The following is a 21,868-nucleotide window of genomic DNA, read 5'->3' on the forward strand; positions in this document are numbered from 1 at the left end:
AAAAAGACTGATTATCATACACTCCAGCATCTCCTCGCCAGCTGGCTGCCCTGTGTCTTCGGCGCCCAGCAGCTGCTGTTTTAGGCCCTGATTCTTCTCTGCACTCATACATCCCCAAGCAATCAGGGATTCACATTCACTGGTTGCTTTCTGCAAATGTCTAAAATCCCACATTTTCAGACAAACCTCAATGTTTCTATTTAATAATAATAATAAAAAAACTAAAAACATCTCCCTTTATCTTGCAGTTCTGATGAATACATCTTGATGGTGACATTTGTATATCTCTGGCTCTACTGGTTTTAAAGCATGTTGTGAGATCAAACACAGAAATGCAGAACAAGCCTGGTCTCATTTTCATTAGACTACGTTATGCAATAAAATGGCAGCCTACATTTTAAGTATCAGAAATGGACCAACTGTCAGAGACCACTAATACCCTGGGATAAACTGTTTATGTAGCACTCCTAACAGATAATGTAGCCTATAGATTTACTACGGATTAACTGTCATTGGAAGAGCAACATAACTATCATTTGTTCCTGTATGTTTCCTCAACTATATTAACCGCATCCAGAATATGTAAGGCAAAATAAAATACAAATATAAACTTCCTGCAATACACACGAAACTCTGATTCGCGTTCTTTTTTAGACTACAAGGGCGTCTTCGTTTTCCGAAGTAAAAATATTTGGAGAGATTATGGAAATTTACAAAATTCGCGAATTGGATCTCAGACAATGTACCCAACCAACAATTCACTGCAAATGAAATGTAGATCTATTAGGCTAGGCAACTGTCTTTCGTGACATTTGAACCACCCCGTGCAATCCCCGCCTACTTCGGAATTATAGCCTAGTCTGTGTTAAGAACCTGTTCGAGTGAGCTGCAAATGCCAGCAGTGTGATTTTGTTTCTTGTTGCTAGAGCAAGTACATCTTCAAGGTAAAACATTTTTATTTCTTCTTTTGCAAGGTAATGGTTCTCACAGTTCTTGTCAATTGCAGAGCTAACTATCAATGTTGTTCACTTGTTGGAGCATGGACTATTTTCTAAACACATTCACCTATTATTCTGACTTGGTTTAAACCTGTGTATCGAACATATCTGGATTATTTCTACTGTTTGGCTTTCACCGTGTTGTTTCGTTGGTTCGAGTACGGGCTATTATTGGTTAAGTGAGGTAGTTATTGCAAGTTAGCTAAATGATGCGCTTTGTAGTAAAGTAATCGCGTGCACGAGTGGTTTGTCTGACAGATGTAAGCCCTATGTTGATAGTGCTTAGTCGGTGATTAGCGCGGTTTGCATCGGCTAACCAATTCGTCGGTTGTAACCTTAGGTGAGGCGTAAATTTGGCCACTTCTTGCAAGTAACTGATTTTTGTGATGCCACATGCCACAGCCGTTTGCTCCAGTAAGTGGAATCCACTGCTGCCATAAACGTTACATTTGCAGAAATGTTGAGATAGGTTGAGCTGTGTCGGGAAGTGATTAGCTAAACTATCAACTGAAGAAGGTTAAGCAGTTTACTCTGTATTGCAAGGGGTGTTTGCTGGCGAGTGAACTGTTCGCTGCTTCGCATATGTCACTTGCAGTGGGGGTGGGGGTATTTTGCACAGAGTAGTCTCCCCTTCAAGGTGAAGCTGTGAAAGTCAACAAAGGATAGTGCTGTATCCTCAGCTAAATTCACGTAACATATTTTTTGTTACAGTACATGGCTGGAATTGAGGAACGCACCTTCATTGCTATCAAACCCGACGGCGTACAACGGGGGCTTGTTGGAGAGATCATCAAACGTTTCGAGCAGAAGGGATTCAAACTCGTTGGCATGAAATTGCTCCACGTATGCTTAACTTAACTCTTCTCTTTGTTGCCGTTAGGTTGAAAGTCGATAGTTCTGAGCATTTATTTTTAAGAGGATAAAACATTTTTTTTTAAACATAAGCTGTTGTTTTGCAGTGTCAGATGTCAGTTAAAAAAAGCAATATGCATAGAAGCTCGCATTAAGCTGGGCAAAATTGCAGTAGTTGATGGCGCAATCATTTTGACTTGTCAGAAAAGTTATTGTTGGAACATGGCTTTACGAATAAACATGAATCACGTATAGGGGAGACTGGGGATGATTGTAACACTTATTGCTCAACATGTATAACTCAGTGAGAGATTTTACATAAGCCACCCATATTTGTGTGCTACAAATACTAGTAATTTAGACATCTACACTATCACTGAATGTGTGAGTTAATGTAAAATGCAAAGAGTTCCACTGTTACAACATACCCAACTACTGGGGTGAGTTTCTTCAATCAATCAGCCACACTATGAAATGTACACAAGAACATTAACAAAAAACATCAACATTTGAAACATTAAAATCAGATTTTACAAAGATTTTATAAATGTCTTTTTGCAAGGTAACCCTTTTTAGAATTATATATTTAAATAAAATAAACGATACATTTTAGTCTTTAAATGTAAAACAACTTTATTTCTAAAAAATCACTTTCTAAACCAATATACTGTAACTAACTAGAATTACGTTTTCATCCATCCCCAACCTGGGCAGCAATTACATAGCCAGCTATTTTGCCATTGTGAGTTTTGAAGATGAGGCATGAATTTGTAGTATCGTATTTAACTAGAGAAACTTCTTTTTACTGCAATGGAAGTTAAACCATTTTATGTACAATATTGTGACTGCTAAACAAGCAATAGACAAGACAAGATGAGATTTCTTTTGTAAAATTATTTATTTTGGCTAGGTTATTTATATGGGTCTGAACAATAGTGATCACATTACCACAACTCATTCCTGATTGGTCAAATTGATGGTGTTACAACTAACCCAATGTTACAAGCACCCCCGGTCTCCCCTACTATTGAAGATATTTTTATAAGCTAATCCCAATAATTACCCCACTCAGGACTAATAATATTCTTATCGGTTTGTCAAACTTTCCATGACATACTCTCTACCCAGTCTGCATTGAATAAAAAGTGACATTTCTGAATTAATTATTTGTGATACCAATTTTGAAGTTTGCCTGTGGTTTTTATATTTCAATAATGCAGGCATCTGAAGAACTCTTGCAGGAGCACTACAGTGAGCATAAGGACAGACCGTTCTATGCTGGCTTGGTCGATTTCATGCACTCTGGTCCTGTTGTCGCAATGGTAAAGTTTCATATTTAAAATGTAGTAGAAACATTACACATTCAATTCCAAATCAAAGGATTAACAAATTTGATCAAGTCTGCGTTATTCTTTTACAGGAAGCAAAGAATTTTAATCTGTTCAAAAAAATGGCAGTGTCGACATTTTTCTCTTCAAACTCAAACACCTACTGTATAAACTGAAGACATTTTTAATTATTTAACTTCACTTTAAATTACTGATCTAATATTTAGCTGCATAACCATTGTTTTTGATAACTGCTATGCATTTGCGTTGCATTGAGTCAACCAACTTCTGGCACCTAGAAACAGGTATTTCAGCCCAGGATGAATTAACTGCATTCCACAGTTCCTGTGAATTTTTGGGTTTTGCTTCAGAAACTGCATTTTTAATGTCACCCCACAAGTTTTCAATGGAGTTGAGGTTGGGGGATTGAGCTGGCCACTCCATTACCTCAATCCTTTTTGTCTGGAACCAAGATTTTGCTCGCTTACTTGTGTGTTTGTGGTCGTTGTCTTGTTGAAACCCATTTCAGGGGCATTTCCTCTTCGGCATAAGGCAACATAATATCTTCAAGTATTTTGATGTATTCAAACTGATCCATGGTCCGTGATATAAGAACCCAACACCGTAGTATGAAAAACATCCCCATACCATGATTTTTGTGCCACCATTCACTGTCTTCACAGTGTACTGTGGTTTGAATTCAGTAACTGGGGGTTGTCTGACGTACTGTTGACGACCACTAGACCTGAAAAGAACAATTTTACGCTCATCAGTCCACAGAATGTTACGCCATTTCTCTTTGGACCAATCGATGTGTTTCTTGGCAAATTTTAACCGATTGTGCACATGCCCTTTTTTCAACAATGGTGCTTTACGGGGGCTTCTTGCTGATAGGTTAGCTTCGATAAAACGTCTTCTGACTGTAACAGCACTTACAGGTAATTGTAGATCATCTTTGATCCTTCTGGAGCTGATGAATGGCTGAATCTTTGCCATTCTGACTATTCTTCGATCCGTTTTAACAGTAGTTGCTTGTTTTCTTCTGCGTATTTTGGGTTTTTGTTGCCATTTTAAAGCATTTGTGATCATTTTAGCTGAGCATCCTATAATTTGCCCCTTTCAATGAATGAGTCAATTACTCAGAACAAGCAGCGTGCATGTCATGACAGTTGGGTCTGTTGTTTTTCTGTTACACTACTACATCTACAAGTAAATTATTTGCCATGCAGAAATATCACTACTATAACAGTGGTTCATGAGGTTACTGATGTACTTAATTCTAAATGGAAGCATCTTGTGTATCCCTTTACTCATGTTTCCAAACACACAGATTATGATACCTACACCAAAGATCAAATTCAGATAAGAAAAAGAAGAAACGATTTCAAATCTGATTCAAAATCTAGTTTCAGTCTGAATTGCCTCCAATATAGTTTTCAATACTCTGTATGATACTAGAATGTGTTATTTAAAGAATATTTCAAATTCTCCCTAGGTTTGGGAAGGCCTTAATGTTGTTAAGACTGGTAGAGTTATGCTGGGTGAGACAAACCCGGCAGACTCTAAACCTGGCACCATCCGTGGTGACTTCTGTATTCTAGTTAGCAGGTGAGTTCCATTTTTCATGTAGTACAAAGAACAATTTGGTTTTAAAATCTCATGTTTTCATGTACTATTTTATCTCATGTACTAGACTGACCCAAATGTCATGTTAACTTGGATGAACCTACAAGGACCTACATTGTCCTTCTTGCCCTTTCAGAAACATCATCCATGGGAGTGATTCTGTTGAGAGTGCAAACACAGAGATTGGCCGGTGGTTCCAGCCTGAAGAGCTTGTGTCATATCAGAAGTGTGCAGACTGTTGGATCTATGGCTAAGTGTTTACCCATGTTATTCTGGTATTTGTCTATAGAAAGTGGGACCCATAACACCCTGCTCCAGCTATACCGCTTTAGTAGAAAATGTTTAAGATGTAACAGGCATTGTGACCACCGTGGGCCTTCACCAGGTCTCAGACCTGCTTTGGTTCTAGCATTTCTACCCAATCAGATTATTGTAAGCAAACGTTGTATTTTTACAGTTTCATGAACTCTCCAATTGTGCACTTTCCAATAAAATGGTGAACCCAGTTTTGCAGTGTTTGATGTTTCAGAAGTGACCAATTTATTTTATAAACCTATTTATGTAACCTATTTTTGGAGTGGCTTAAAAGCAGAGCTTTTGCTTCTTTCAAGATTATTAGCAGTGCTACAACAGACCAGAGTGGGATTTAAAGTAGATTACTCCATATAATCTCTGACCTCAAGGTTAGAGTAAAACATGTTGCCATTTGAAGGAGGTGAATTCTACATAAGTGGTTGTGAAGTTGTTAAACAGGAGTAGAACCATTTCGAAAGGAATTGCATGTACAGTAAAATGTGTGGGGTAGGGCGACTATTTGCCCAGTACTGAGATTGTAAAATCAGCAATGTGTCATAAGGAAGAGTCATTTTTAATCTCATGTAGTGGAATCTCTCTAGAAGATGGTTGACTTCAGTACTTGTATTTCAGGAAAGGTTCTGGTGGTAATAAATTGAAAATTTACCTCAAAGCAATATGGCTTGAAAGAAACATTCTACAACACAGAAGATAAAGAGAAGCACTGATTAGAACACTTTTTATATACTTTTATTCAGTGTTAAAAAGTATTTAGTGAAGTATCTCCAATTAATGCTTTTTCACATCCATGCTGACGTTTGCAAGGTTTGTAAAAAACAAACAAAAAAACAACATTGTCTTTTTCACGCTATTTTAATTATGTACAAATTCAAGGGAAAGGCTATTAAACCTCTTGCTCACGGCACAAATTACCATGACAACGAAAGTAAAGAACATGTACAGACACAATCAAAAACAAGAACATATGTACAAACCCCATATTTTACTGTAGCCCCAGATGTACCATGAGGGTAAAAGGATTGTTTTAATATTTTTTATTTTCTACAAATTTTTTTGTATTATTTTTTTATTTGTATCCAAAATACAAGAAAACAGAAGACAACTTAATTTCCCCTCAGTTACAGTTTTGAAAATCATTCCCCATTAATAAAGGATTATCAGTTTATCAAATATATAGCACCATAATACAGACTGAGGATAGAGGGGATTCACATAAAAAAAACTAAAAAAAAGAAAAAAAGAAACAAACTAAAAAAGAAAAGAAAAAAAAAAAGACCCGTGTTAGTATCCAAGGACCAGAAATTTCACATAACTAAAGATCATAGCACAAAGAAAAGAGGTCAGTTCAGGATCATGGGCCTCTACATGAAGTTCACAATGCCGCATGCATGGATGTTTGGTTTACTAAACATGTTAAGATTTATTTCAATCATTTTTTTTTTTTTTTTTGCTTTCACAAAACAATGAGCATAACAAAAGAGATAAGGCCTCAATCTCATTAACAGAAAAGGTTTGCTCTCAAAGTTGACTTGTGCGCTTTTCAATTAATAGAGAATTAATTTATTGATGTGGATGTATGGTAACTAAATGTGGAAATTACATCACAGAAGAGGGTAGCAGCTAAATTTGTCTTGAAACAGTCACGTCTTTTTATAATAAACCTAAAAATATACCTCCGCCATTTGGTCACTAACACTGTCTCAGTTTATAATCCTGTAAAGCTCATTTGTGTATAATTATTTTTATTATTTTCTTCTAAACATGTTTTTATTCAGTCCACTTGGCACCATTTGATCGCTCAGAAATAACTGTGATGACAATGGACTGAAGACACCAAAAGAGTCACAAAATGGCCGTTATGCTCTTCAATAAAAGACATCCCGCTAAAGCAAACCTCTCACTTCCAGAACTCACCTGCCATTCCAAACATCCCAACAGCAACAAAAGTAATCTGTGAAACACACATTTTGTAGAATGCCACCATAAGATATTATTGCTCTGCTGGACCCTACTATGACCATGGGTAAACTCAATTAGTTTTCACTTTTTCCAGCTAGCATAATTGAGGTTGTGCCCATATATCCCCTTCCAAGGAATAAATAAAGCGTTACAAATTAAAGAAAAAGAAATATTAGAACTTTCAAAAGCTAGCTGGCCCTCCATTGACACAAAAAGCTAAATGCTGTCGCACAAGAACTTAAACATTGCTCACAGTTTCATGTTTAAAGACTCATTCAAAAGCATCCGTCCACAAAAGAGAGACAAAAAAATTACAGAATGACAATTTTGTGGCATAGTGCTTTTCAAGAATTCAGAAACTGAGCAAAAGAGGTGTCCCATTAAGTTTTTAATTTGCGTCTTGTTCAAGAGCACCTGAGATTGTTCTCTGAGAGAGACAGAGAGAGAGAGAGTGAGCTGGAAACTGAGAAAAAGCGTTTGGTTGGAAGAACCAAGCCTTGATCACCCGGCCTTGTGAGGGCTACTAACTGAAATCAGTGTTTCGTTTTAAAAGTATACCAATGTAAAAGGGTACTCCTTCAAAGAATGACCCCAAAGTGCCCTTGAAGAGTTTACACTTAATGTAAACCTCAGCAATATTAATGTAAGCGGCAAGCCAGATGCAACAGCAACAACTAATAAAAAGTATTTCGCTTTACTTAAGATGTCCTGTATATCTTCAATACTGACCACCTGGAAAGCCATTAGCCACACCCCACAAACCCACAACAAGCCTATTAAACAAGATGCAAAGGTTTCCTGAGAATTTATTGTCAACCTTACTGGTATATGAAGTGAGACTATAGTACAGTTATTCACACCTACGGTGACAATCATTTAACTCAACAGTTCTACAGCTAAATGGTCAATTTCAAAATAGTATGTATAGTTTGTGTTATATATACAGTAGCAGTCAAAAGTTTGGACACACCTTGCCTTTTTCGATTAATGTTTTATTTCCACTGTTGTAATCAAACAATTCATATGCGGTCAAAGTGCAGATTCTCAGCTTTTATTAAAAGGTTATACATTTTGGTTTCACCATGTAGTAATTACAGCCCCTCCATTTCAATGTTTGATACAGACTAACATAATGTTGAATAAAATAGTTATGGTTGCATAACCAGTGCATAACATGACTTCCTGATGTCTGTGTCCCATCAACATCGCCAGAGTCGGGATATCTTATTTTGAGGTTGTCCTACAAGTGATACTATAACGTTTTGCATTTGAATTGATCTCTATGGGAATTGGGGGGTGGGACTAGATTTCTCCAGAATAATTATTCTATTGAGTTCAACAGGAAAATTAGTCTGGAGAAGTGTCCCTTGTAGTATCTACAGCATGTCTGGCAGCAGCACGATGGTTTGAGGCTCATCTGATGCCTTGGACCCTTGATGACATAAAGCCATTCAGACAACAAATGTGTTCCATACTGTATCAGCATAATTTACAGCTGAATCTAGTCCCACCCTCCAGTTCCCATATAGATCAATTCAAATGCAAAGGATTTTTGTATCACTTGGACAAAAACCTGAAAATATGATGTCCAGACTGGTGATGTTGATAGGTCACAGACAAATACAAAATGACTGTATTATTTGACATTGTGTTAATTTGTCTCAAACATTGAAATGCAGGGCTATGTATAAAGGTTCCTGTAATTACTACATGGTGAAGCCAATATGTACAAAAACGTTTAGTAATAAATCTGCACTTTGACCACGTATGAATTGTTTGATTACAAACAGAGGAAATTAAACATTAATAGGAAAAAGCAGAAAAAGGCAAGGTGGGTCCAAACTTTTGACTGGTACTGTACATGCACACATCACACATACATGTGTGCATATACATCACGCTATACACACACACACACACACACACACACACACACACACAAATAGACAGACAGACAGACCCACACACAGAAAATGGGAAAAATCACAGATGATAGAGAATGCGTCACCTTTAAGCAACCAATTTAACAGTAATTAGATTTATGTATATATTATATTTTTATATTTTAAATCTTCAAATATATGAGAGCCTGTTATAGCAATAATTCAATTAAAATTATTATTGCATATTGAGTCGCCATTGAAATGACTCCTTTGTGAATAAGCTATGTTATAAAAAAATCTGTTTGGTGTGTGCCATTTTAAGCTTTCGATGAAGGTAGAATATACATTTAATGCTTAGTGAATTACAGATTTTACACTGTCCTTTGCATAAGGCCCACTGCACACAGTTTCCTCACTGCCATTCTACATATGAATCAAATAGAATAAAACAGCTGATTTTCCTGGGTCCCACTACCTCATGGATTGGAAACTGCTCGAGTGTTTCACTGCCCGGTTCTTAAAGAGGTAGTACAAAGATTTCTGAGATGGAATGAGTTTTTTGACAAAAGGACAAGACAGTATTTTCTCATGCCATGAATGAAACAAAATGGATACAGTGGTATGGTGGACACGCAGAAACAAAATGTTTGATCAAGCAAAGATCAACCTGTGGAAACTAAGCTGAACTTTGCTTATATCTGGATATTGATGTGTCTGTACCATGAGCGTTTAACATATTTCTATTTTCAGTGCTTTATGTAGTCTTCTAAACTAAACCATAAATGCTGGATTTAAGTTTTCAAACAGATTCTGGCCTAATAGCTCATTTTGTATAATTACATATATTAAAGATTATGGTAAGGTAGCGGTTTTTTTTAGAAACAACCTGAAGTACACTTTAATGGTGACAATAATAATAGTAATAATGGTAATAATAATGCAAATAACACTTTATTCAAAGGCTCAGTTGAATACTTCACCTATCTGCAACAATATGGCTCTGAAATAAGGAACTTTTCAGACAGATGGTGATATATTACAGATCTCTCTTTAAAAAAAACGCAACTCAAAAGCTTGCATATCTTAATGTCAACTGTGACATTTAGCATATTTCTTTACAATTCGCACAGAGCTCTTAAAATTTTACAAATTTGCTTGACGGTCAACGTGTTTTGTTACTCATACAATAAAGCTGCTTTGTGGCAATGGTGACTGCTACAGGCTGATAGAAATGTACATTCCTGTAGTGCAATCTATGACAGTGTTTTCCATTTATTCTGAATGTCTGTTCATACCAGTAAGGTTTATGATTTATATAATATATTCAAAACCCACTCTTCATCACAAATTAATATATATATTTATATATATTCATAGATTTCCCCATTAAACTTAAAATTTCTCACAAAATATCCCCAAAGTTACCGAAACATAAGACACACAACAGTTCTCAACTTTGAAAAATCTTACAAAAACATCTTTGAAAACTTCAAGTACAATGAACATTTAAAGTCCATCTGGCAAATTTATGAAAACAAAACAAAAAAGGAATCCTGCAAAACAGCTCTCTCTCGTCTACTTCTGCTAAATGTTTTTGTCTTTCTTACCCGATAAACCATTGCTTAAGATCTGGAGTTAAGCCTCTCCTGCAGTCCCTCCAGAGTGCTCCGAACCACCCCGAGCTGATATCCAAGTGCTGGCCAGGTCAGACAGGGCAAAGGCTTCTGCCTTGATTAAGAGTTCCTGTGGGCTGTCTCACGGCTCCTGTTTGATGTAGTAGCTGCCAGAGCCGTTGCTCTCCTGGTCCGAGACGCCTTGTGAGAAGCTGAACTCATCCACCTCTGGAGCCTCCTCTTTCAGCTGCAGTGATGCCACTTAAAAAAAGAAAAGAGAAGTGTATCAGAAAACAGGGGAAATATATACAAATATACAATATAGACACACACTCACACTCACTCACACCAGTTGACACACACCAGCTACAGTTTATAAAACCATAAAACATATTTATAATTATAACAACTTAAGCTGGATTTACAGGCAACAGCTGCCCCCCCACCAAACAAAACCAGATACACTCTCACACAAAATACTTTTTTTTTGCTCCCAAAGGGAAGCACTCCGATCACATGACAAAATGAAAGCACAGCTTTGTAGGAACACTTGGGCACGCTAGTTGTTGTACCATTTGTGTTTGCCATGGTGGAGGCAGGCACCTCACTGATGGCTACTTTGTTTCTGCAAAGCTCTGACACAGGCAGAGCCGCAGTCTATGCACATAACCTTGCGGAGTCAGAGAGCAGGGAAAGCGCAACACATCCACAACTGAGAGGTTAAAGGGAAAAACAAATCTTACGCACTATGTTAGCCATTACCATTAGCAGGCTACTTATTAGTTTATGGGAAAAACATGAATATCCACCATCTATATAAAGTATATAAAGGTGAAATTCTACTAATTAAATTACAATGAAAACTTTTCTGTTCATTCTTCCGAAAATGAACTGAAAGAATTTTGGTACAGCTGAGTTAGTCGTCTGGTTACTGTCAACATTTAAGTTCAAGTTTACTATAATTGTTAAGCTGAAAGAAGCAGTTGGATATACAAATTGGTAGCATTTACCCAAGACTGGACATTCTCAGATGTGCAAAGTCCGTTCAGCTATATTATGGTCACTATTAAGTACTGTTAATAGTTTTGCCATTAAAACAAACAAATGTAGATGAGACACACCAGTTGCCACGGTCATGCAGGCTACAAATATATGAACGGAGGCTCACACATGCTTCTAAAGGATAAACATGGGGACAATATGGAGAAATAAGAACTCCTAGCTATGCCAAGAAATCGGTTTTCCACAACACGCATCTGTCCGGTTATCACAAAACCAAACTGCTTGCAAATATATCCATACTCAATTCTACAGTACCATACTCCCAAGAGCACACACAAAACTAATACTACAGTATTAACAGCTGTGAAGTAATCTAGTTCAAGCAGATTCTATTTGTCACAAGCAGGTAGAATTTGAAAGTGAATGAACAACTATTCAAACGAGGCAAGTGCAGAATGAGGGTTTTCTCCTATGGCACTCAAAAGGCAAAAAAAAAGAAAGAAAGAAAAAAAAGAAAAAAAAAAAAAAGGAAAAAAAGATGATCTTTGCAATTAAAACCGAACCAGCTAATTCATGCATTTCCATTTTTTAGAGATGAAATCAAAACAGAAAGCAGTATCCTCTCAACGGAATAAATGCTCATTTTGACTCATAAGCGCTCATTTGGACTAGCTGACAGAATGAGTGGCGTATAAATGGTTCGTTCGGGCCGTCCAATGAGAGCCCTCTGGTGTGCGCACGGACGTCCACAGCACCCCCTGTGTGAGAGACTGGGAGGAGTGAGTGGGTTGGTGGATTACCTGATTTGAGGCTGGGATTGAGCTCCCCACTAGTGGTGGGAGGTGGAGTGGGCCCCACGGCCGCCGCGTGTGCGGGATGGGGCGGGTAAAGGGGCGGGGTCAGCTCTTCGTCACCCGAGAAGCTCCTCCGCACTGCGCCTGTCAGAGGCACGCTCGACAAACTGACCGGCCTCTTCCCGACAGGAATCTTCCTCTCTAAACACCAAGTCAGACTGGAGTAAGCTACCAAGCCTCCCGTTGTCTTACCTCTTTCCTCTTCTCCCACATCTACCTCTTCTTCCCCAGTGACCCTACACCAACAATTTCTCTACAAGATGGAGACTGTCATTAAATAAATTGTATTTAAAGAATGACATTCAGAAAGAAACAGTAACAATTTTTTCGATATTCGATTTTCAATATGCTGGTGGGATAAAGCCCATCTTAATGGCCGTTAAAAGTTCCTATTTCCTCTTGTTAGAATTCAAGCTCAAGGACTCAACAAGTCAGGCTTCTCGGGCCTCAGTCAGAAGGTTCGGTCATTTTACTACCTAAAGTCATGTCATTGTCCGACTCCATGCTACTCTAATCTACTCTGTAGAAACAGCAAGCAGTCCACGACCTGTGCCCATTTTTCACTGCGTACGCATGTACAACACCTGGAGACCGTGTCATGTCAACTTGACACAGCAACACCTGAATCTCACCAACTCCAATTCCAAACCCAGAGGACTTCCAAACCAACCGGGAACAAAGTTTGAATTTCGTGTTGCAGTTTTTTTTCGTTGTTTTTTTAAGGAGTGTTGGCGAAAGAGAAATAAAAGAACAAAGAGAAACAGTTTATGGGACCCACTTTTCTTTTGCCCTTTGTACTGCTGAGACTTCTTCTTCTGCTTTGTCACTGGTGGAGGGATTTCTCTGGGGCCTAAAACAGAGAACACAATTTAGTGTCAGCATCCTATACAAGTAATTATATTTGTTCAAAAACACACAGATAAAAAAAAAAACTGTCACTTCCTGATTAATTGCAGTTATTTTGCATTTTCACATAGAAATATCCTACAAGCCCACGTGAAATTCAATATCTAATTGTAGTTTTTTCATCTGCATGAAATTTTAGATGTAGCACTCAATCCAAACCTAACGCAAGGCAAGCCAGCCAACAACCAAACAACATGAAAAGAAATCAAGAGGTCATTTGTTTCAATGAGCCAGTCTAAACTTTCACATATAATCCATTTATACAGCTCGATATTTATGCAAATAATGCAGAAACAGTGCCTTGTTCAAGGGTACAGTAGTAGTGCTACTCCTGTTAATTATGCTGCCATGCCACCTTGCTTTTAAAAATGAATTAATTCAAGATGAGTTCTCCTTTTAATATTGTACCGTTAATCCCCCCCCCCCCCCTCCCCCACTCATACTTACTCTGTGCAGCAGGTGGCTGAAGCTGATATCCTGTCAGCTGACACCAGCCTACAGGGTAGAGGTCAGGTGACTCACAGTCCACCCACTGGTCATACTCGTCCTCCCAGCCATCGAAATGGATGCGCAGAAGCCTGTGAACGATGCGAGTCACCGTAGCCACGCACACGAGCCGTGGCTCCATCAGGTCTACAGCTTCCAGCTTCATGCCATTACGGAAACCATGGTTTGGAACCTCCTGTAGGTGGTGAGGAGGGGGAAGTGGGAGAATGTTGTCAGTATGGCAGAGGCCAGCTACATCAAGGTCTACTCACAATGTTTTGCCATAATAGTTGGGTATTAGACCACTAACACCCAAACTTTCATATCCCTTCCTTAACATTGGCATTATCAGCATCAAAAGGACAACTTTGGAATTGTACATTTTTTCATAAACATCTTCATCACTAATAGAAATTCCTCTGTTGACTCGTGAGGGCACAAACACAGTCTTCAAAGCACACCCAGCAGGCTGCATTGAGTGTGCAGTTGTGCAGCCTGCCAGTAGCAGCCCAGCGGTTACATCAGAAGAGCACAGCTGGTGCTGGCATACTGCAGGTTCACATTTGACAAGAGGAGCTCCTCTTGTGCGATCATACACGGTCAACACTGCCCGCTGAAACCAAAGGCGCCCTTGACGTATGCCACCCTGTGGGGCTGCTGCTCATTACCACCATTGGCACAATTGGTGTTTTAATACCACACTGTGAGGCCATAACATGTATACTTCGTATTATCCTCACTATGAACAACATTAGTTGTCATCTTTCACTTGGTACCACCAACAAAAAAAACTGAGTCACAATCTTTAATTTATCAATGTATGTCAGTAACTAGTCAAATATGATTTTAAAACAAATTATAATTACTGGCAATTAAGAAGACGCAAAGACATGTCTTGATTATTTTAAAAGTATGCCATGCATTCTGTGTGGATAGATTAGCGAACACATTTCAGGCCACTCATAGGGCAGGTCTCCTGCAAAAATAATAAAAGGAGCAAGAGACAGACTTACTTTGTTGAAGAGCCTCACAGGAGCTGCAATTGAACCCGTTTCCCTGAGGTAGTCAAACCATTTGAATGGGAGTTTTGTGTACCCTGTCAAATAGAGTTGGATTAATAAAGACCATTCATTTCAAAACAAGAGCATTCAAGTGAGCCAGATCGGTCCAAAGGCCAATACGGTCATTTAGTTAATCTCACCATGAGTAAGTAATGGAAAACTGGATGAAAAACTGGAGAATGTTTTTTTGTTTTTTTTTTTGTACCTCGAGGTGGCGTGAGTTCAATTTCGTTTATTTCACAGAATCCAGCAGGAAAGATGGAAGGGGAGGTGGCATGGTAGCAGAACCAATCAGAACCGTCTGCCGCCTCAGATCCGTCAATCCCAATCATGAGGTACCCATCTGCCAAGACCTGACACGCAGAGGACAAGGAACAGTGGGGGAAACAGTATGAGGTCAGAGCATCACCCGGCAGAATCTCCCCTGTCCACAAAACATCATACAGGAAGGCAGTACATCTTTCACAAGACCAAGTAATTCCACACCAACGTAAACTATGCCTCACCTTTCTTACAGTAGCTACACATATGGCTGAGAGATTTAGAGGGTCTATTGCCTCTAGCTTCATTCCATCTTTAAACCAATCCCCACTTTGGTCAACATCCTTCACCTGAGGAGAAATCAGATGGAGCAAAAAAGATGCCATCAGTCACTGCCCAACAGAAACCTGAAGTGTATGAGAACTTTATCACAAGTTAAAAAAAATATAGAGAATTTAAAAAATGTCCAACCTTCAGGAACAGTTTGGAAGGAGCATCCGCCTGACCTTCAAGCTTCTTGGACACATCTAAGAAAGAAAAAATGACTATAACATTAATTTTACCATTGAGTCACCTTCCCAAACGTCCTATGCACTAAAACACACTTTACACTACATTTACATTAATGGAATTTGGCACTTATCCAGAGCAACGCACAGTTGATTCAACTAAGCAGGAGACAATCCTCCCCTGGGTTAAGGGCCTTGCTCAAGGGCCCAACGGCTGTGCCCTTTGTATTGTGGCTACACCGGGGATCGAACCACCGACCTTGCGGGTCCCAGTCATGTACCTTAACCACTACGCTACAGGCCGCCCTTACACAGTCATGCACCACACCCATAGGCCCACGGTGCCCCGCTGGTTTACCGGATCGTTTGAAGCGGTGTCCGATGCTGCGGGACCAGCCGATGCAGTGGATGAGGGGGCTGTACATGTGACACCAGAAGTCATCGGTGCCGTCTTCGCTCTCCTCGTACACCAGCCGCAGCCGGCCGCCGATCACCTGCTCCACCAGGGCCACGCGCGTCCGGCACAGGTGCGTCTTGTCGACCACCTCCACACGCATCAGCTTCTTGAAAGGATACTGCATGCTCTCCTGCACCTGAGGGCCAGACAAGCCGACATTTCCTGCTCAACAATAGAACAATACACACTCAGCGCACTTCAATAGACGAAAATAAATGTAATCGGGTGAGGAAAAACCTGAGGTCTGATTAGGAGAGTTGGAGAAATTGTTGACAAAAATGGTGACGAAGCCTCACCTTGGTGGTGAAGTCCGGGGGGAGTGTTTTGGCTCCTGTAAGGCGCTTCACAAGGAACGCTTTCCAGTTTGTGTATTTATGCTGAATGGCTACAATGAAATGAGACAATGAGTTCTGGTTAAGATAACACTTCCATTAGTGCAACAAACATGGAGAAAAATGGTTCTGAGTAAAATCAGCACCACCACCACTTCACATTCTCCTGCTTATCAGCTTCAGTTTCTCTTACATTTGGGTGGTACGAGAGGCTTCCCACTGGACGCACACCAGCCCACTGGGTGAATTTCAGGGATGCAGAGGTTGCACCAGAAGTCCCGGCTGGCGTCGTTGTCAAAACCTTCATACCGAAGGAGCGCCTTGAATCCTGGGGGAAACACCAGATCAAAAACGTGGATAAGACTACTCTCAAACCTGCTGTACATGTTGGATAACTATCTTTTACTGAGAAATCAAGAGAATTAGCATTCATAGCACTTTTGATTATTAAACAAAATTAAATGCACTGATTATCTTCCCCTTGTTTATTTCTGCAATCAAAATCCCAGACTACTGAGCAACACTTACTTTGATAAAAACAAATGAGATGGGATGGCATCCGGGCATGAATCACACCGTACCAATGATATTAAAATATGCAACATTAAATAGTCAGGGTGCCATTTTCTTTGGAATTACCTGCCAGTCTGATGATACCCGCTATCCAGTAGACTTTCGTTTGTAGAGTGCAGTCAGAGTTGGGGACTTCCACCCTCACCCCTTCTGCAATGTCACCCCAATTTGTTCCCATAGGGACCTGAAGCACCAAAGAGAGTCCACACATACACATTGGTGCCAAGAACTAGTCAAAATGTAACACTGCAAACACTGAGTCAATGCTTAACAATAGCATTCTGTTCAACGGGCAGAATTTGCAATGGTAATATGGGTGCTGCAACTGCAACCTACGGAGAGAAATTACATGAAGGAAAAAAAGCATGATGACATCGGATTCAGGCCAAACACGGACTGATATAGGTTTAATGTACTTAAGGGCACATCTTTTTAATGTCTGACGTTTGTTGCCACTTGAAAGAAAATGCAGAGTGACCCCCTTTATGCAAATTTTTTTATGTTGGAACCAGAAATAATATACAAAGGGACATTTTAAGATGATGGCACATTTAACAAACTCAACCGACACAATGCAGGTTTTGCTCATCTTAAGTCAAATAACGCAGTAAAAAAAGGGAGTTTTAAACATTGCTTACATGCTTGAAACAGCTAACTGGTGCACCAACCAAGTTACTGCTGCAGATGTACCGACCCCAGTCAAAGCCCTCCACAGGGACCACTACAGTTGGAAACCAAAATAAAATAAACATATTAAATAAAATAAACACATAAGTGTCACTACTATAGATTTCATTCCAATAAACGTCTCATCAGTTATACATATATTTTATTGATCTTTTCAACAAATTTTAATTCCCATCTTACTGACCACAGGAGAATAAAGTCTTCAGGACATACCTGTTTTTGATTTAGCTTGGTTCTGCTGATTTGCTTGGTACTGGGCATAAGCAGCCAACTTTGCCATTAGAGGTTGTTTCTGTAAGACTTTAGCTTTTTTTGTTGGTGGCTTACCCTAACAAAAAATAACAAAATAAAGGGTCCACTGTTCAGAATAATCATGAAATATGATTATTATGTTTACTATGTTACACAAAAAATTTACATTTCCATTGGCTATGACAGAAAGTTGATTTGCAATAATTTATATACAGCAAAGTTCTATTTTGCATGCTACAACATGAGATGGATATAGTAAAAGGTAGCTTTGCATCAAAAATATAAGGCTATTTCAAGTGAATAAATTGATTAAACAAACCAACAAAACAATAAAAAAATAAATAAAAAAAATAGGCCTTTACCTGGAGTCGAGCCAGGATACTGGCTTTTTTAGAATTGGAAGAGTAGCTCCTGGAGCAGGACACGCTGCAGAACCTCTTGGTTTTCGAGTAGAAAGCATCTCTCACTCCCACCATTCCACACATCTCGCATGTAGCTGGAACAGACAAGCGAAACACGGACATTAACGAGATAAACAAGGCCGCAGAACTGCAGAACCTTACTCTGTTCACAGCCACACATTAACCGGAAAAATGTATGCTAAGGCCGTCGTGTGACACTGTACAGACAAGGAAAAAGTTATTGCTCCAAAGCCATGACATCGCAAACGACAATCGTCTTACTCAACGTCTTTCTCAACTTACTCACAGAAGCACTCACCCATTCCCGCCTTCCCATCAGGGTAGGTGTACACCTGGCCATTGTTCTTGATAATGGGGAGGCTGGCAGGGATGGAAGGCACCTCTTCCTCACTATCCTCCGAGCTGGAGCTGCTGCTGGAGTCCTCACTGCAGCTGTCATACCCATCAAACATCCCGAAGGAGTCCCGCCTCTTCCGTTCTGAACGTGGAGTGTGTTCAGCCTGCAGGAACACACATCTCTCAATATACATTGTGCCATTTATTAGGCTTCTTTTCTTTTTTTACTTATTAAGTCATCTGCTGCTGTAGCTTATCCCCTTATGTGTTATGATGTGTTGTGTGTTCAGAGATGCTCATCTGTGTACCACTGTTATTTGCCTTACTGTCACATTCCTGTCAGCTTTGACCAGTCTGGCCTTACTCCTCTGGCCTCTCTCATTAACAAGTTTCTGCCCGCAGAACTGCTGCTCACTGGATGTTGTGTGTGAAAAAAAATCCCTGGAGATCAGCACTTTGAGATACTCAAACCACACTGTCTGGCACCAACAATCATTCCACGGTCATTTAGATCACATTTGTTCCCATTCTGATGGTTGATGTGAAGATTAACTGAAGCTCCTGATTGGCTGATAAGATCATTGCGTGAAAAAGGTATTCCTAATAAATTCCTAATACTCAGTGAGAGTATATATTTGTACATTCAGAAGCATGTTTTTAGGTTGCTTAGCAAGTACTGATTACATGCAAGCAATCAAGCTTTCCTGTTGCCAACCACTTGAATGCCATTTAAAAAGAAATAATAAAAACAATCTATATCAGTGTTATTGCAATACAACAGTGCGCAAGCTATTTCTCTCTAATTCTTCACATATTGCCAGGAGTATTATAACACCGTAAGACACAACTGGCAACATACATACCAAGAGTATCTTGCCAAATAAACCAGTGATATGGCAGTAAAAACTACAACTAAGCCTATATAATGACAGAAGTAGCTAATACAAATATATAATGTTGCTACTATTACTATTGTTAATACTACTGCTGCTAACAACAACAACAACAACAACAACAACAACAATAATAATAATAATAATAATAATAATAATAACAACAATAACAATAATAATAATAATAAACAATCGAAACACTATGCCAAAAAACAGCGATTGATAAACTATCCATAGCTACATAGCTAGCAAGCTAACGTATGCGAAAGTGATTTGTTTGGCAGGGAAAATAGATTAGCAATTGAAACGCACGAATGTAGTCACTACATAATTTGGAAAGTAATTCACCAATTATCAAGATTATAAAAGCGTAAAAACCAAAACACAATAACCGAAGCACGCATAACCTAGCTAGCACTGCACAGAACTTGAGTCAAGCAATGAAGGCATGTCAACAACCACTAGTAGTAGTGTCGCTGTTAGCCAGGCAACATTACCAAATGTTAGAAAGGTATATTTAAAACGGCAGCTATCGTTGGCTAACAGCTTTCTAAAACGTGAAAAAGGAATGCATTATTTATTTTAAAATGACTAAGCTAGTAGCTAGCAAGAATGCTCTATCCATTTAGAAACCATGTCGCGAAACCTCTACAATACACCAGTGCATGGTTCCATTCTTTCATTTCCTCAGTGTGGCTGATCTCACATTGCTACGCTTGGCAGCTAATACTACAGGGCTCGAATTTTGTGACAGGAATACTAACAGGGAAAATCCGCGATCTTTTATACATAAATCTAGCACTGATGCACATTCCCGATACTGCAGCATTAGCCGTGTGGGCTTATCGCAAGCTACTAGCAATCCTCCACTGGCACTGAGCAGTGCCATGACGGGCCTTCTTGCGCTTCCATTTGCCCTGCAAGCATAACTATGAAATACTGCGATATTGGTAATAGGTGCTGGGTAATATTAAACACTCACTCAGCTACAACTGAAGCCAAAACAAACCACCGACCTTTTTAATTCTTAAGAATGGTCCCCGTGTGAGGCTATGGCCTTGTGATTGCCGTTTCTGCTGCAAGCTCAGAATCACAACAAAGAGGGAAAACAGGATTGTACTACAAGCACAGCTAGCCAGCAAGCTAGCTACACCTAGCGAACAAGGTTTTACACTCATTCTACCTAACAAACTCACCAAATCCCTTGTGTCTTCCATCAGCCCTTCATGCAAAGTCTTTCCTATTTTCTCAGTGTGCAACTGCGAAAACCCCAAAGAGGGGATATTCAATAAAATTCAAACTAAAAGCCAAAAATGAACTCCAGCCGAATATCAACAAAATTAACATATTCATAATGCGCATGCGCACGATACACCTACTGGTTTACCATTGGCTAGATGGAGGAAATGGTCACCGACTAATACAAACGCTAAATACATTGGTCGCACTCATCTTTATATTATCTTTCGATCAGCTATTGGTCCCTGAGGTTTACTGCATGCATTATATTTGTAAGGGAATTCTATGCGAGGTAATGCTCGCAGCAACAGTACAAGCTTTATGAAATTACTTGCATGTTACATTTATCTGACAAGTGCATAGGCTACACATTGAACTTAACCGGAAATAACCGCACAAAGACATTGCAGTGTTCTGCTTTCGTTTCGTTATTTTACGTTACGCGACGGAAAGTGTGTAACGACAACAGGTTGCATGACTTCCATACATTTCTTATAACTCTTGAATGCATTTTAGTGGTTTAATTTAACTACTAATCGTTTCAGTTCTGCAACTCGGGTTTGAATTACGCCATTAAACTTTGATAGTGTGGTCAAGCGTACAATGTATATAATTCCATAATTTCCCAGCGATTACCGATGCCTTCTCAATTGTTAATGAAATTCTATTTGCCACTAGCATATAGCTCCTGTCCACTTTTACGAGAAAATGCGAGTCAAAAAACAAACATTTGCAATTTTGACTGTCAATCACCTGACCTCAATCCAATTGAGCATGCATTGCACTTGCTGAAGACCAGACTGAAGGCAAAAAGCCCCGAAACAAGCAGGTGCTGAAGAGGGCAGAGCATCACCAGGGAAGATACCCAGCATCTGGTGAGGTCTATGGGTCAATGTATAAAAAGGGCTGCAATTCCTATACAGTTCACTCAATGAATGGATGGATGTAAAAACACATTAAAGCTGAAAGTCAGTACTGAAGTCTGACATTCTGGAGTGAGCGGCATAGATCAGAAACCATTTCC

At 39.3% G+C, this 21,868-nt stretch overlaps 2 protein-coding genes across 8 annotated transcripts; one reads left to right on the plus strand and one right to left on the minus strand.

The window, feature by feature from the left end:
• The first annotated feature begins 840 nt into the window (after positions 1-840).
• nme2a (NME/NM23 nucleoside diphosphate kinase 2a) lies at positions 841-5,278 on the plus strand. 2 transcript variants are annotated; one of them, XM_061229832.1, is made up of 5 exons: positions 841-944; positions 1,710-1,841; positions 3,071-3,172; positions 4,674-4,786; positions 4,941-5,278. In XM_061229832.1, exons 2-5 carry the CDS (start codon positions 1,713-1,715, stop codon positions 5,056-5,058), a joined length of 462 nt encoding a protein of 153 aa, XP_061085816.1. In that variant the 5' UTR covers positions 841-944; positions 1,710-1,712; the 3' UTR covers positions 5,059-5,278. The 2 variants fall into 2 exon arrangements, with proteins under 2 accessions (XP_061085816.1, XP_061085808.1); XM_061229824.1 differs by lacking the exon at positions 841-944 and adding an exon at positions 1,300-1,412.
• A 674-nt stretch (positions 5,279-5,952) lies between these two features.
• Positions 5,953-20,939, minus strand: mbtd1 (mbt domain containing 1). Of its 6 annotated transcripts, none has more exons than XM_061229785.1 (17): positions 20,802-20,939; positions 18,675-18,876; positions 18,317-18,450; positions 17,916-18,030; positions 17,654-17,736; positions 17,082-17,199; positions 16,636-16,770; positions 16,407-16,495; positions 16,012-16,246; positions 15,616-15,671; positions 15,390-15,494; positions 15,089-15,236; positions 14,836-14,918; positions 13,784-14,018; positions 13,209-13,280; positions 12,377-12,571; positions 5,953-10,835 (listed from the first exon to the last, which is right to left on the minus strand). In XM_061229785.1, the coding sequence occupies exons 1-17, from the start codon at positions 20,820-20,822 to the stop codon at positions 10,717-10,719; spliced, it is 2,145 nt and encodes a 714-aa protein (XP_061085769.1). In that variant the 5' UTR covers positions 20,823-20,939; the 3' UTR covers positions 5,953-10,716. The 6 variants fall into 6 exon arrangements, with proteins under 6 accessions (XP_061085769.1, XP_061085761.1, XP_061085777.1 ...); XM_061229777.1 differs by having other exon boundaries at positions 15,616-15,689; XM_061229793.1 differs by lacking the exon at positions 20,802-20,939 and adding an exon at positions 20,622-20,709 and having other exon boundaries at positions 15,616-15,689.
• Positions 20,940-21,868: the final 929 nt, after the last annotated feature.

Source organism: Conger conger, chromosome 2 (assembly GCF_963514075.1).
Source record: "Conger conger chromosome 2, fConCon1.1, whole genome shotgun sequence".
In the NCBI taxonomy this organism is placed as follows: Eukaryota; Metazoa; Chordata; class Actinopteri; order Anguilliformes; family Congridae; genus Conger; species Conger conger.